We start from the raw sequence: 13,145 nt of genomic DNA on the forward strand, positions 1-13,145 counted from the left end.
TTTATTTTTCTCTCTGTTCCATAGCCTGTAACTGTGACCCTGTGGGCTCTGTTCGAGATGACTGCGAACAGATGACGGGCCTGTGTTCGTGTAAGACTGGTATCACGGGCATGAAATGCAACCAGTGTCCAGACGGCAGCACACCAGGCATGACTGGATGTGAGAAAGGTGAGGCACACATTCCATGGAGGTATGGTACAATCCCAAGAGTGATTTTCGGCCTCTTATGGTGACACGTGAGATGGTGGACAAGCACAAAGTGGCTTTAGATGGATAAAGGGTGCAGACCTAGGAGGAGTGGGTGTGTTAGTGCATGACTGGCCAGTTGAGTGGCACTGAAAAGATATATGCAGCGCTCCAGGTTTCAGTTGTTGCTTAGGTGTTTAATCCAGGTAAGATTTTGTGTGTGTGCATTTTCGTAGCCCTGAGAGTCTTTGATCTGTTCATGATATCAGAATTGTGTTCTCAGATCCCTCGGCTCCGAAGACCTGCGCTGACTTGAAGTGCGAGTTTGGTGCCTCCTGTGTGGAGGATAGTGGATTTGCCCACTGTGAATGCCCGTCCCTTCTCTGCGACGAGACCAACACAACCAAGGTAAGAGAATTCATCCCATACCACCTGTTTCACAGCATCACTGTCTTAGTGCACAAGTCTTGTCCACTTCGTCATTTGAAGTCTGGTTACCACTGATGCCTCTAGTAAGCGAACCTTGATGAGTGCATTATTTCACTCAGAAGCACATCTACCATTCCCCGCTGTCCCTCAGCAAAAAAAAATCCTTTGCATTTTCTATCACTTCATTTGGATGGTCTTCCATGCTCAGAAATATATGGTCATTCCTACAGTGGTGTGACAGTGTCCTGTCCAACCTGTTGCCACTTAGTGATGCGAACATCTCCTTTCTGCATGTTGAAGGTTTTGGGGGCTTTCCATACTTCCTCAATATTCGAGCAGCGGGTTTCCCACTCCGACCAGTCACACAGGGCAGCGTTTCATTTCCTGGTTGCAAATTCAGCTGAGAATGTTTTGGAACTGCGCGTTCCATACTACTAATGTGATTGGTCCCCGGAGTACCTCTTTGCTGAAAGCTCTTCTCTTTTCTTCCCCTTTATTATGTGTCTCATCAAACAACTTTTTCCTTTGCAGAGATCAGAGTTTGTCACATGCTATTTGTTGTTCTTCGATTATTTGGCTCTATTGTCTCTTATTGATAGTTATAATAATCTCTTCATCGCAGTGTGGGAGGATTCTAGTTATCCAGTATTGGGGTATCTTTCATAGATTCACATGCCTGAATCATTCCCCGTCGTCGAGGCGGGAGTCCCACGGTAAATAAAAAAGCAGTGCCAAAAGCACTTTGCAGTAGTAGGCCCTAGAAAAAGGCCTGAGGCCTATATTATAGTAGCCTATCTACCTCATTATGCTAAAAGACCCAAAGTCTTTGCTCCAACCATCAGCTCACAGCACCCTCTAGAACCTTCCCTGCAGAGCCAGCTCTCCTCAGATTTTCACCGCACGTCGTGTGGGAGGGAGTCTCCCTGAGTCTTGACTCAGTTTTTTCTTCAAGAGCTTCAAGATGTCTGACAAGAAGGCCTTGTTCAGACCCTGCAGAACATGCGAGAAGAAGAGGGTCCATGTGGATGACCTACACAAGGACTGCATTTATTGCCTGTATCCCAAGCATGAGGCAAAAACCTGTAAGATCTGCCTTACCTTCCCTGCCAAGACCTTAAGGGATAGGGAGGCCAGAGTCCTTTTGTGGCTTAAGTCCTCTTCCAAGGATGATGACGACAGAGCCTCTACCTCTAGCAAGAGGGCGAGGTCTCAAGAGGACAAGGCAAGTGAGGGGAGAAAGCATGTTAAGACCTCCCACTCTACTTCAGGCTCTTCACAGAGATCCAAACATTCTGTCTCTGGAGCCTCAGCCACCAACGATCCGGCAAAGAAAACTGTGAGTAAGATTTCTACTGTCTCCTCTCCAGTAACCACTGTCTCTACTTCAACCTCTTCTTCTATGGATATGATATCCACTACATCTATTACTACTCCGATTGTGTCTACAAAAATTGGTATCGTGACAAAAAGAACTCTCGTGGACAACTCGTCGACGAAGACGCCATCATCAAAAAATTCGTCATCTAAGAAGAGCCCGTCGACGAAGTCGTCGACGCCGCCGTCGACGACTGCCTCGTCGACGAAGAAAGCATCGACGTCTATCCCGTCGACAACGAGCCCGTCCTCGGTTACCCCGTCGACGACCGTCCCGTCGACGGTGGCTCCATCGACGACTGTCCCGTCGACGTCGAGCCCGTCGACGACAGTCCCGTCGACGGCAAGTCTATCGTCGACGATGCCCTCGTCGTCGATCTCGTTGACGATAAACCCGTCGACGACGGCATCCTTTCAGCAAGTGGATGCACCTTGGTCTCCGGGGTCATCAAGATCGATGGGATCAGCTTTACTAAGACCTACCACTGGGAATCAGGCCTTTTGTACGCCAATAGCGACAAAGAACTTTCAATTAGTGTCTTATAAGAGGCAACAGTGTTCATATATATCTCCGCTTATGCCTTCTCATCTTCTAGAAACTTATGCTGATGATGAAGAAGATGACTTTGAAGATGATGATGATGAGGGTGCTTTTGGTGTGGCACGTCACCCATTCGAGCTTGTCATCAAGTGCCAAGATGATGATGAAGACGATTCATATGCTGAACACTACTACCAGGAGGATATCATAGTGCCTCATTCATTGGAACATCAGAGAAGGCCTAGAGTCCCGGAAGTCACTCAGTTGCCGCCTAATTTGATACAAGATTTACAGGCTATGCTGGCGGACTACAAGCAGCGTTTTCCACCGCAAGTACCTCAATCTGATACTGTAGTTCCTCCTCAGCAACAGCCACCGGTTTCTCCAATTGTGGAAACTCCGCAACCGGTCTTGCCTCCACAAACTCCGGATACGTCATCAGAAGAGGAGGTAGAAGATGGAGAGTTGCCTAACATACCTTCATCAGACCCATGGGATGAATATGTTATACCCATGCCGTCCCCTCCAACTCCACAACCTTCAGATTCACCGCCTGAAGATGTAGGTGGTTTTCACAACCTGATGCAGAGGGCATCAACCAGGTTTAAGCTCCCGGTTACAGTGGAGCAAACGGAGTGTTTCCTCCATGACTTTAAAGAGGAAACAAGAAAGATATCTAGAGCCATTCCCATGATTGAGTTTATTTGGAAGGAAGGCGTAAAGATAATGAAAAACCCTGCATCTGTGCCTGCTGTGTTACCCAGAATAGAAAAGAAATATCGTGCTCCGCTCTCTAGTCCGGCGTGCCTTATTGGTCATCCACGCCCGGATTCGGTAATCTCTCAGGCGGCGCAGCAAAGGTCAAAGAACCCAGCTACCCCTATTTCTACTCCACCAGATAAAGAGGGGCGACGATTAGACCTTATTGGGAAGAAGTTTTCCACTATGGCTGCAGCATCCATCAGGATAGCAAATTCAATGGCGATTATTGGGCGCTACGATCGCCAAATGTGGTCGGAAATGGCTAAATTCATAGAGCTATTGCCAGAGGACAAAAGACAAGAAGCCAGGAAAGTTTTAATGGAAGGAGAGCGGGCAGCGGAAGAATCCATCGACTGCGCTCTAGATATGGCGAATACGAATTTCAGGCAGTTGGCTGGGGCAGCTGTCCTGAGACGTCAAGGGTGGTTAAAAGCCACTACATTTCGTCCGGAGGTTCAGTTGAAAGTACTGGACATGGCATATGACGGAGAGTCCCTCTTTGGAAAACATGTCGATGAGGCTCTCCAGACGATTAAAACTGACACAGATACTGCAAAGTCACTAGGATCTTTGCAATATAAAAGAGGATCGTTCAGAGGAGCTAGAGGACGAGGTTATTCGTCCAGAGGAAGTTATTACCAGCAAGGCAGACAGTATCCACCACAATACCGCCAGAACTACCAGTCCTCTTACAGACAATCTGGATCGGCTGGTTTCTCTCGCCAAGGAGGAAGAAGGCGCGCAAACAACCAAGGACGAGACAGTCACAAGAAACAGTGAGAGCAATTGGGCGCCACCTCCAACCCCTTACCTTCCTGTGGGCGCGAAGATATCTGCTTTCCAACAGCAATGGCAGAATATAACATTGGATCGGTGGGTGTTAGACTTGATCCAACATGGTCACACCCTAGAGTTCATCACCAAACCTCCACCGACTCCGCCCAGGGGTCCCCCTCCCCCTCGTCTTCACTTATTGTTCAAGGAGGTGCAAGCTATGCTACTCAAGAACGCAGTAGAGAAGGTTCCAATCCATCAGAGAGGGACAGGTTTCTATTCCCGTTTTTTCCTTATAAAAAAGAAAACAGGGGAATGGCGACCGATCCTAGACCTACGCAATCTGAACAAATATCTCAAGAAGCAGGGATTTCGAATGGTCACCCTCTCGGACATTCTCAGTTGCCTCAACGAGGGAGATTACATGGCTTCCTTGGACATGGAAGACGCATACTTCCACATCCCAATCCACCCAAACCATCGGAAGTACCTCAGTTTCACTGTGGCCGGCGCCCATTATCAATTCAAAGTTCTCCCATTTGGCCTCAAGTCGGCCCCAAGAATTTTCACGAAGTGCCTGGCCCCTGTGGCAGCAGCTCTTCGGGCAGCAAGAGTGCAGGTCTTCCCGTATTTGGACGACTGGCTAGTCAAAGGTCCATCAGAAGCCAAAGTAAAAGCCGACATTACGGCATGCCGCAATCTCTTCGCATCGCTAGGCCTCACAATCAACAAAACCAAATCTCAGATGCATCCAAGACAAAGCCTGTTGTTCCTAGGAGCTTGCTTGGACACAGTGGAATGCAAGGCATCCTTATCTCGAGAGAGACAACTCCGTCTACAGGCGTTGGCCAAAAAACTGGCAAGAAGAAGGTCACTTTCAGTTCGCCTATTTGCATCACTTCTGGGGATGTGTTCTTCAGCCATCAACCTCATTCCATTGGCGCGTCTAAAGATGCGGCCACTGCAAGAGGAGCTAAACTGTCAATGGCATCAAGCGACAGGTTCATTCGAGGACACCATCACAATCACCAACAGGATGGTGCATGCACTCCAATGGTGGTCTCAGATCAGCAATCTGGAACAGGGGCTTTCATTCTTGCAGAATCCTCCGGATTTTATTCTGACAACGGATGCGTCCATGGAGGGCTGGGGTGGTCATCTCCAGGAACTGCAAGTGCAGGGAAAATGGTCTCAGCAACACAAGAAATGCCACATCAACAGCCTAGAGTTGAAAGCCATTTGTCTGTCTCTTCAAGCGTTCCTCCCCAGGATAGTGGGATCCTCGGTTCTAGTCAAAACGGACAACACCACAAGCATGTTTTATATCAACAAGCAGGGAGGAACGAGATCGGCAACGCTATCCAAACAAGCCCAAGAGTTATGGAAATGGTTAACAGTTCACAACACAACTCTCAAGGTGGAGCACGTCAGAGGCCTCTACAACACCTTGGCAGACAAACTGAGCAGAACATTGTCAGATTGCCACGAGTGGGAACTGGACGACGGCCAGTTGAACTATGTGTTTCAGAGATGGGGCAAACCCAGGTTGGACCTATTTGCGACCCAACAGAACAAGAAATGCCGGTACTACGCCAGCAGATATCCTCAACAGGGGTCAAGGGGGAATGCCCTTTCGATGCGATGGTCAGGGACCTATGCATACGCTTTTCCTCCGATCCCTCTGATTCCACGAGTGGTGCGCAAAATGAAAGTGGAGAGTTGTCGCCTTCTCCTCATTGCTCCCAAGTGGCCTCGCCAGTACTGGTTTCAGGAACTCATGCTACTTTCACAGGAACCACCGATCAAACTGCGTGTAACTCCGAGGTTACTGTCACGCAACGAGGGCCAAGTACTTCACCCAGATCCTCAATCTCTAAAATTGCACGCATGGCTCCTAACTTCCTAGAATTCGAGCATCTTCAAATTCCTCAGGAATGCCGGGACATTTTAGAGAAGGCAAGAGCCCAGAGTACATTAAAAACTTATCGTCTCAAGTGGAAGCGTTTTTGCGCATGGTGCATCTCTAGTGCTTTACACCCTATAGAGGCACCGGCAGAAAAGATATTACCCTATTTGTTGCATTTAGCGCAATCTGGCCTTTCTTTTTCATCAATAAAGGTCCACTTAGCGGCCTTATCCAGGTACAGAAAGATGACTAACTCTCAGTCACTCTGCTCTTCATCGCTAATCAAGCAATTTATGAGGGGTCTGTTCCGGGCTTATCCCCCAGTGAAGCCCTCACCACCAGAATGGGAGCTCAACACGGTTCTATCACAGCTGATGAAGCATCCATTCGAGCCTATCCATAGAGCCGACCTAAAGTTCTTGACATGGAAGATTGCTTTATTACTGGCGCTAACTTCCGCAAGAAGAGTGGGAGAAATTCAAGCTTTCACTATAAAGGAGCCCTTTTTACATTTCTCCCAGGACTATGTCACTTTACGAACAAATCCAACGTTCATACCGAAAGTGCCTTCCCAGTTTCATCTAAATGAACCTGTCAAGCTGAAAGTTTTCTTTCCAAACCCGTCAACCCCGGCTGAAAAGACATTGCATTCTTTGGACATCAAACGATGCTTAAAATTCTATCTTCAGAGAACCAAGACTTTGAGAAAATCAGATCAACTGTTTGTAGCTTATGGCCAGACTACATTGGGGAAAGCGGTCACTAAAGCCACAATTTCAAGATGGATCGCATCCGCTATTCAATTCTGCCACGTCAAGGCTAATCGACCATTGACAAGATCTGTTCGATCTCACTCCACAAGAGCTGTAGCAGCGTCTGCGGCTTTGTTTGCAGGAGTGACGCTTGAGAACATTTGCCGTGCTGCGACATGGAAGAATGTCCACACGTTTACAAGACATTACTGCCTGCAATCAGCAAATCAGGGTGATGCGGCAGTGGGCCAAGCTGTTTTACGTCACCTGTTTCCATAAGGAGTATGTTCAGGTACTGATATTCACTTATTTCATATAAAGTACATGCAATTCAATAGATTGTTTTTAAATATGCAGACATATGCTAACATGTTGTGTATTTGTTGTATGATGCCTAAGATTTCTTTCCAGAAAGAAAATGCATAATTTCAATGTTGAACTTGAACATGATTTATTAATAGATCAATCTCTAGGCGTTTGTTGGTTGTTGACGATACATTCATGGGGGTGCACTGCAATAAGTCTCCCACCATCCACAACCGACTTTGCCTGGCTTACTGCTTGCTATTCTGATTCAGGCATGTGAATCTATGAAAGATACCCCAATACTGGATAAGAAAACAAGTTACTTGCCTGTAACTTCAGTTATCCAGTATTGGTATCTTTCATAGATTCACATGCACCCACCCTCCTCCCCGGAGAGTCAGTTCTCTAAGTTTGGGATACTTGTTCCCACTTGTGCTACGAAAATCTGAGGAGAGCTGGCTCTGCAGGGAAGGTTCTAGAGGGTGCTGTGAGCTGATTGGTTGGAGCAAAGACTTTGGGTCTTTTAGCATAATGAGGTAGATAGGCTACTATAATATAGGCCTCAGGCCTTTTTCTAGGGCCTACTACTGCAAAGTGCTTTTGGCACTGCTTTTTTATTTACCGTGGGACTCCCGCCTCGACGACGGGGAATGATTCAGGCATGTGAATCTATGAAAGATACCAATACTGGATAACTGAAGTTACAGGTAAGTAACTTGTTTTCTTCTTGTGCAGTCTCTCGTGTCCATCATGCATATCCTGATGCTTTGTACACAGGGTCTTTTTCTGTGTCCCACAGGTCTGCGGCTCCGATGGAGTGACCTATGGCGACCAGTGCCAGCTGAAAACAATTGCTTGCCGACAAGGGCGGGAGATCACGGTGAAACATCCTGGACAGTGTCAAGGTGAGCCCTCCTCCTCCAAGAACATTGAGCAGTTTGTGTACATGTATATTTGTGAGTTTATATCCCTATGTTTTCACTATATTTGCAGCTAGGTTGCCCACACATCTCTTGTTACCTTTTCATCTGGCTCACTTCTTTTACCAATGTTTGCAATCTACCACAACCCAGTGGAGAGACTGGAAACATCTTGAAAAGCTAATCTATAAAAAGGGAAATGTATGAACAGTGGGGTGCATTTGTCACCACTCTCTGGAATACCTATCTTAACATTCATTTCTTCCACTCACGAACCTGCTGTACATTTTCTGACTTTTATCATCATGGTCCTCTTTCGGGGATTTGTTCAATTTTGCTGGTATAGCCCCTTTTTCACTAAATGATTGCATCAGATGATTCAGATCATTCATCCAGGGGCAGTGTTTGGCGTCCTACATCAACATATTCTTTCAAAGACAAAGTTGAATCTGGCCAATCGCTCTGTGTTTGTTTCGATTCATGCGTGTGCTGCCTCATCCGTGCAAGGTTTCTGGGCTTGTCCATTTAATACCACATTCCAGGAGTGGAAATAAGCAAATGTTAAAAGAAAAATATACATTGTTCTACAACACTGAATAGATAGATGCCTTGTAACTAAGTTACAAGTTTGCATGATGCTTATTCTGCCACCATTTAGTAATTGGGTCTTAAAGCTCACTGTTGTGACTCAAATTCTGCAGTTTCAGTGCTGCTTGTGCCTCAGGATGGAGCCAGGGATATCATCGGGGAGGCATTACCAGCCAGTCATTCTTTCCACATCTCCAGTCCCCACTAATCACTTTGCTCTCCTGTAGACTGGGGGTGGTATTGTCCAGTCTATGGTGATATACTTTATTCTCCACATGGGTTCAAGGGATTCCATCAGGTCTGCAGCCCAACCTTTGTCCCTCCCATCTCTACTCAGACACATTGGTGGGCACAAGGGTCCAGAAGAATGGGGTCATAGGAAAGGGTGTGGCATCCATTTCTTTGTCCTTCATGCTCACATTCGGGGAATGGCAGTTTCATCATCTAGTAAGCAGAGTTTGTGTCCTGGAATAGCAAGGTAGCTGTGCTCACTTGGGTGTCTGATACTAGGATGCACAGTCAGACTCTCCTCGTCTAGGCAGACGCCAGGTGGAGCCCCTGGCATTCAGTGGGCAGTCTAATGAGGCCATGTAGATGAGGGAGGGAGGTAAGCATATGGGAATCTACATAAACAGCTGGAGGTAGATGTGGATGAACAGGCAAGGTGGCGGATTCACTGGATTTCAGGGGCTGCAGAGTTTCTGGTGGATGGAAAGAGTGCTGGAGCCACCTGACAAATGGTGTGTCTCCACGCAGGCTATGGGAAACCACATACCCAAGGCACAAAGCCCATGGGGTGAGGACTTTGAAACCACCCAATATTCAGCAGGGTCTGGAGTACAAAGGGAACACACAACTGGAACCCTAAATGTATCTGCATTTAGTTTATCAGCATAAATGAGCTTATAACAAGTGGTGTTGTGATACTTTTCCAAGAGGCAACCCCCCACAGAGACTAAAAGAAAATGTTGAAAATGTTTCCCATCTGCCGTTTTGCTTCTGTAACGTTCAGATCTTTAATTTCTGGCACATAGGGTTGTCCTTTTTCTTCTAAATGTTAGCTACTACAGTATTGACGTGTTAAGACAACATCCAGTACGGAAGAAACCACCCCATATTCGTCCGGCCCTTATCAAAAATGGCCTTTGACACCTTAAACATTCTGTACCAACCCCAAGAAGGGCTTTAGATTTTTACGTTGGTTTCTGTTCTGGACCGCCCCTGCTTCGTCGGTCTTCGCAGCAGGCTTTCAAACTAGATTCTGATCCACAAAACCTGCAGAGGAGACGAGGGATGTCCTGATGAGGTCACTGAATGTTAGTTCCTTGTCATGGGTCCTGTTTCACTTCTGTGATTTGGTGTTTCTGTTGTGTCTCCATTGGAAATGCTGTGCAGTTGATTATTTCTTTGCCCAAGTGACTGGTTGCAACATACTGTGACATGTATGGTGCGTGTCTCCCATTTCAGCTGGTACCTCGCTCCCTGAGAAGAATCAGGCATGTTCCTTGTGCAATGTGATCTGTCAAGCAGGTTCTAGGTGCCCCCTTTGAAAATGGCATGCCTGATATAATAGTCTTTCATGCATTCTTTGACTCTTTCATCTACACAACTTTTTACAGAGTCGATCTCGCACAGCAGCCAGTCTGCACCAACAACAGCCGCCGCCACCACACCACCCATGAGCTTGCTCTTGCCCACCACGCTGAGCGCTACAACTGAAGAGTATGATACTGATGAGATGAACACACCACTTCACTTCGAGGAAGACATCACCCCAGAGAGCACAGAAGGACAAAGTACTTTCCAGCCGGCCACTCACTCTTCTATTCCGAGCAGCCAGGGAACAAAGGTCACACCTATACTAACTGCCCCTGTCGTGATGCCTACTACCCAGCTACCCTTGTCCGGGTCGGGCAGTGCATTAGGAAGTGGGGATGAGGATATGGAGGCCAGCGGAGACCAGGAAGCAAGTGGATCTGAACCAGCAGGTAAAGTGCATGCCAAGGAGTTTAACAACATCATTGCTCTGTTCCCTATTTCCCACCATTAGCCTCTCTGTACGTACTGCTTTTGTATTAAACTCTAGTACGTAAGAACATTTGAAAGTCTTGCAAAGACTTTCAAGGCTTAATTTAAAACATGAAATGAAGAAAATGTTGCCTATATTAACTGAATACAAAACAATGCTGCGTACTTTATATATTTATATATAAACTAAACCAATAATGTAATGAGAGCAATAGTGTCCATTTTAGTCAAAGAAATAGTACATCCTATATCCAGGGCTTTAAGTGGGCCGGGTCTGAGCACCGGCACTTATTTTCAGGCGACATCGAAACAGGTCTCTATCGGGCTCTATTTTCGGGTCTCGCAAAGGTAGTCTGTTTTCTTTATTTTTTTCTTGGACAGCAGTGAGTACATGCACATCAATGTGCGCATGCTCATTTTGCTCACTACTGAGTGGTGGAGGTCAAGGCATGACGTCATGCAAGTGAGCCGCGTTGTAGGAGGAAGGGAAATCCTTTAAAGAGAGACATTTTCTCTCAGGATTTCCTTTCTTTTTTTGCAGCGCAGGAGCAACGTCGTCGTGGTTCCAGCCTTGACATCGTGGGATGATTAGGAGAGAGATGACCACAGGCAGCCGGCTCCAGCATGACCCTGCTCTGACCTTTCACACTGAGCATCAAGGCTGCAGTGTAATCCAGCAACAAGTGAAGCGCAGAGAGAAGAACTAGTCTGCGTGATCCTGCCCCAGCCCTAACGCAATACTAGTTATCTTGATGTAGACCACGCCCCTACTTGGATAGGCCACACCCCTTTAAGAGGTTTGCCCCTCCCCTTTTAGAGCACCCCCAGTTTTCTTTTTCCTACGTGAAGCCCTGACTATGTCCAATTGAGTGAATGGTTTTTGTACACAGAAAATATAGCTGCTAGATTCCAGAAAATGTAACGTATTTCTCCAAACGTTCCTTTTTAGAATTTGAATGTATACACACAGTAATCCAAACTTTTACATTTTGTCTAAAGGTCAGTTAACCTTATTTACACTTTAGTAGTAACAACCTCACTCGCACCAAAATATGTGTCTTCATAGTGATGCAAAACTTCAAAATAGTAACAGGAATTCAATTTCAAAACATATTTGTTGAATTTAACACCCTGATCCTCTGGTCATCTAAATAAACATTTCTTGGGCCCTGAATTCAATGCACTCCACAGGCGACCAGACTCCACCTATCTTGAGCCCCGATCCATTGACCTGCCTTCCAGTGGCAAGCCGTGTTTGGTCTCTGAAAATAGATGTGTGTTTTTGTGGACCTTTATGCCACAAACTCTTGATTATCATATCACTGGTCTTTTTGATCTATTGGCTACATTCTGTATGAACTTGATGAAGACTGTGAAGAATTTTCTGATGTATGAAGAGAAAAGAAATGGAAATTAAAGGAATTTGATTTGATGAACTTTGAAAGAACATTGATTTGATTGTGGTTATCTTTTCTCTTGAAACAATATAAGAACTTGCATATATGTGCTCAGGGACAATTTATCCTTGATTATCATATCGAGCTGAAGTTCAGAAATAAAATTCTCTCATGCGGGGACCTCAGATCAGCGCTTGAAAAGGAAATGTTGAGACCTCCCAGGTTAACTATTTATTTACATTGTGGCATTTTAAATTTGAGAGATGGTGGTGTAACTTTTTAGAGCCAGGCTGGTGTCATCAGTGCGTTTTTGTGACAGTGATGACATTCAAGTACATATGGACAAAACTATGCTAAAGACAAGATCGGAGATGCCTTTACCTCTGCCTGTGCAGTAAACCCCTGTCTGTCTGGGTTTAGGGGAAGATGAAGAGGCAGAAGAGGACCCGGTGACGTCCGCAGCAGCCGTAGAGAGGGCGACTTGCTATAACACTCCATTGGGGTGCTGCTCTGATGGGAAGACCGCAGTGGCCGATGCAGAAGGAAGCAACTGCCCAAGTGAGTCTACCCACCCTCTCCCACCCCCGACTCTTTCAGATCAAGGGGACTGTGACACAGTGTGCAATGAAATATCATGGTGAACCTTGGGACTTTGGGTACTTTTCTAACCTGTGCTTGCTCAACAATGTTAAGCATGATGTAGGCATTATAAGCAGCATGCACTGTGAATCATGTTGGTTTCACAGTGGCAAGTGCTCCTCTGATCCACTAGTTGCGACCACGATTGCCGTCTTCCTGCAGATTGAAAAGATGTTGGCGCTCCACCAGGCATTGTTGGCTGATGGACTAGCCGCGTTTTTACTTTGCTTTTCTGATTGTCTCAGAAGGGCAAGTGGCCCATTTACTATCCACATCCATTGGGTCTAGCTCTTTTTGAGTTGGCTGGGTTAATGTTATTTTTGAAGATTGTCAATTTTATATACTTGTATTTCCTCTGAATCTTTACATAGTAAATGTTGACTCATAAATGTCTCCTTTCTCTCTTATATTTTGTCTTGCCGGTTTGTTCCTTATGTGCGTTTCCTCCCTGAATGTCTGTTCTGTAAGAATGGTTATTGTGACTTTTCAAAAGTATCTCCTGTGAATCTCTCGTCACTGTTTCCAAGGAAGACCATGTGATAC

At 46.1% G+C, this 13,145-nt stretch overlaps 2 protein-coding genes across 2 annotated transcripts in view; both read left to right on the forward strand.

Moving 5' to 3' along the window:
- AGRN (agrin) overlaps nt 1-13,145 on the forward strand; it is a gene marked incomplete at its 5' end in the record, with an annotated part of 135,854 nt that overhangs the window by 53,796 nt on the left and 68,913 nt on the right. Inside the window, 5 exons of the mRNA XM_086947838.1 lie at nt 25-168; nt 470-594; nt 7,830-7,935; nt 10,158-10,526; nt 12,384-12,521. Coding sequence (XP_086803964.1) covers nt 25-168; nt 470-594; nt 7,830-7,935; nt 10,158-10,526; nt 12,384-12,521 — 882 coding nt within the window. The remainder of the gene's footprint in view (nt 1-24; nt 169-469; nt 595-7,829; nt 7,936-10,157; nt 10,527-12,383; nt 12,522-13,145) is intronic.
- LOC147672980 (uncharacterized) lies at nt 2,567-4,072 on the forward strand. The gene has a single exon (XM_086947840.1). It carries the CDS (start codon nt 2,567-2,569, stop codon nt 4,070-4,072), a length of 1,506 nt encoding a protein of 501 aa, XP_086803966.1.

The sequence above is a fragment of the Lissotriton vulgaris genome (genome assembly GCF_964263255.1).
Source record: "Lissotriton vulgaris chromosome 5 unlocalized genomic scaffold, aLisVul1.2 SUPER_5_unloc_1, whole genome shotgun sequence".
Taxonomy (NCBI): Eukaryota; Metazoa; Chordata; class Amphibia; order Caudata; family Salamandridae; genus Lissotriton; species Lissotriton vulgaris.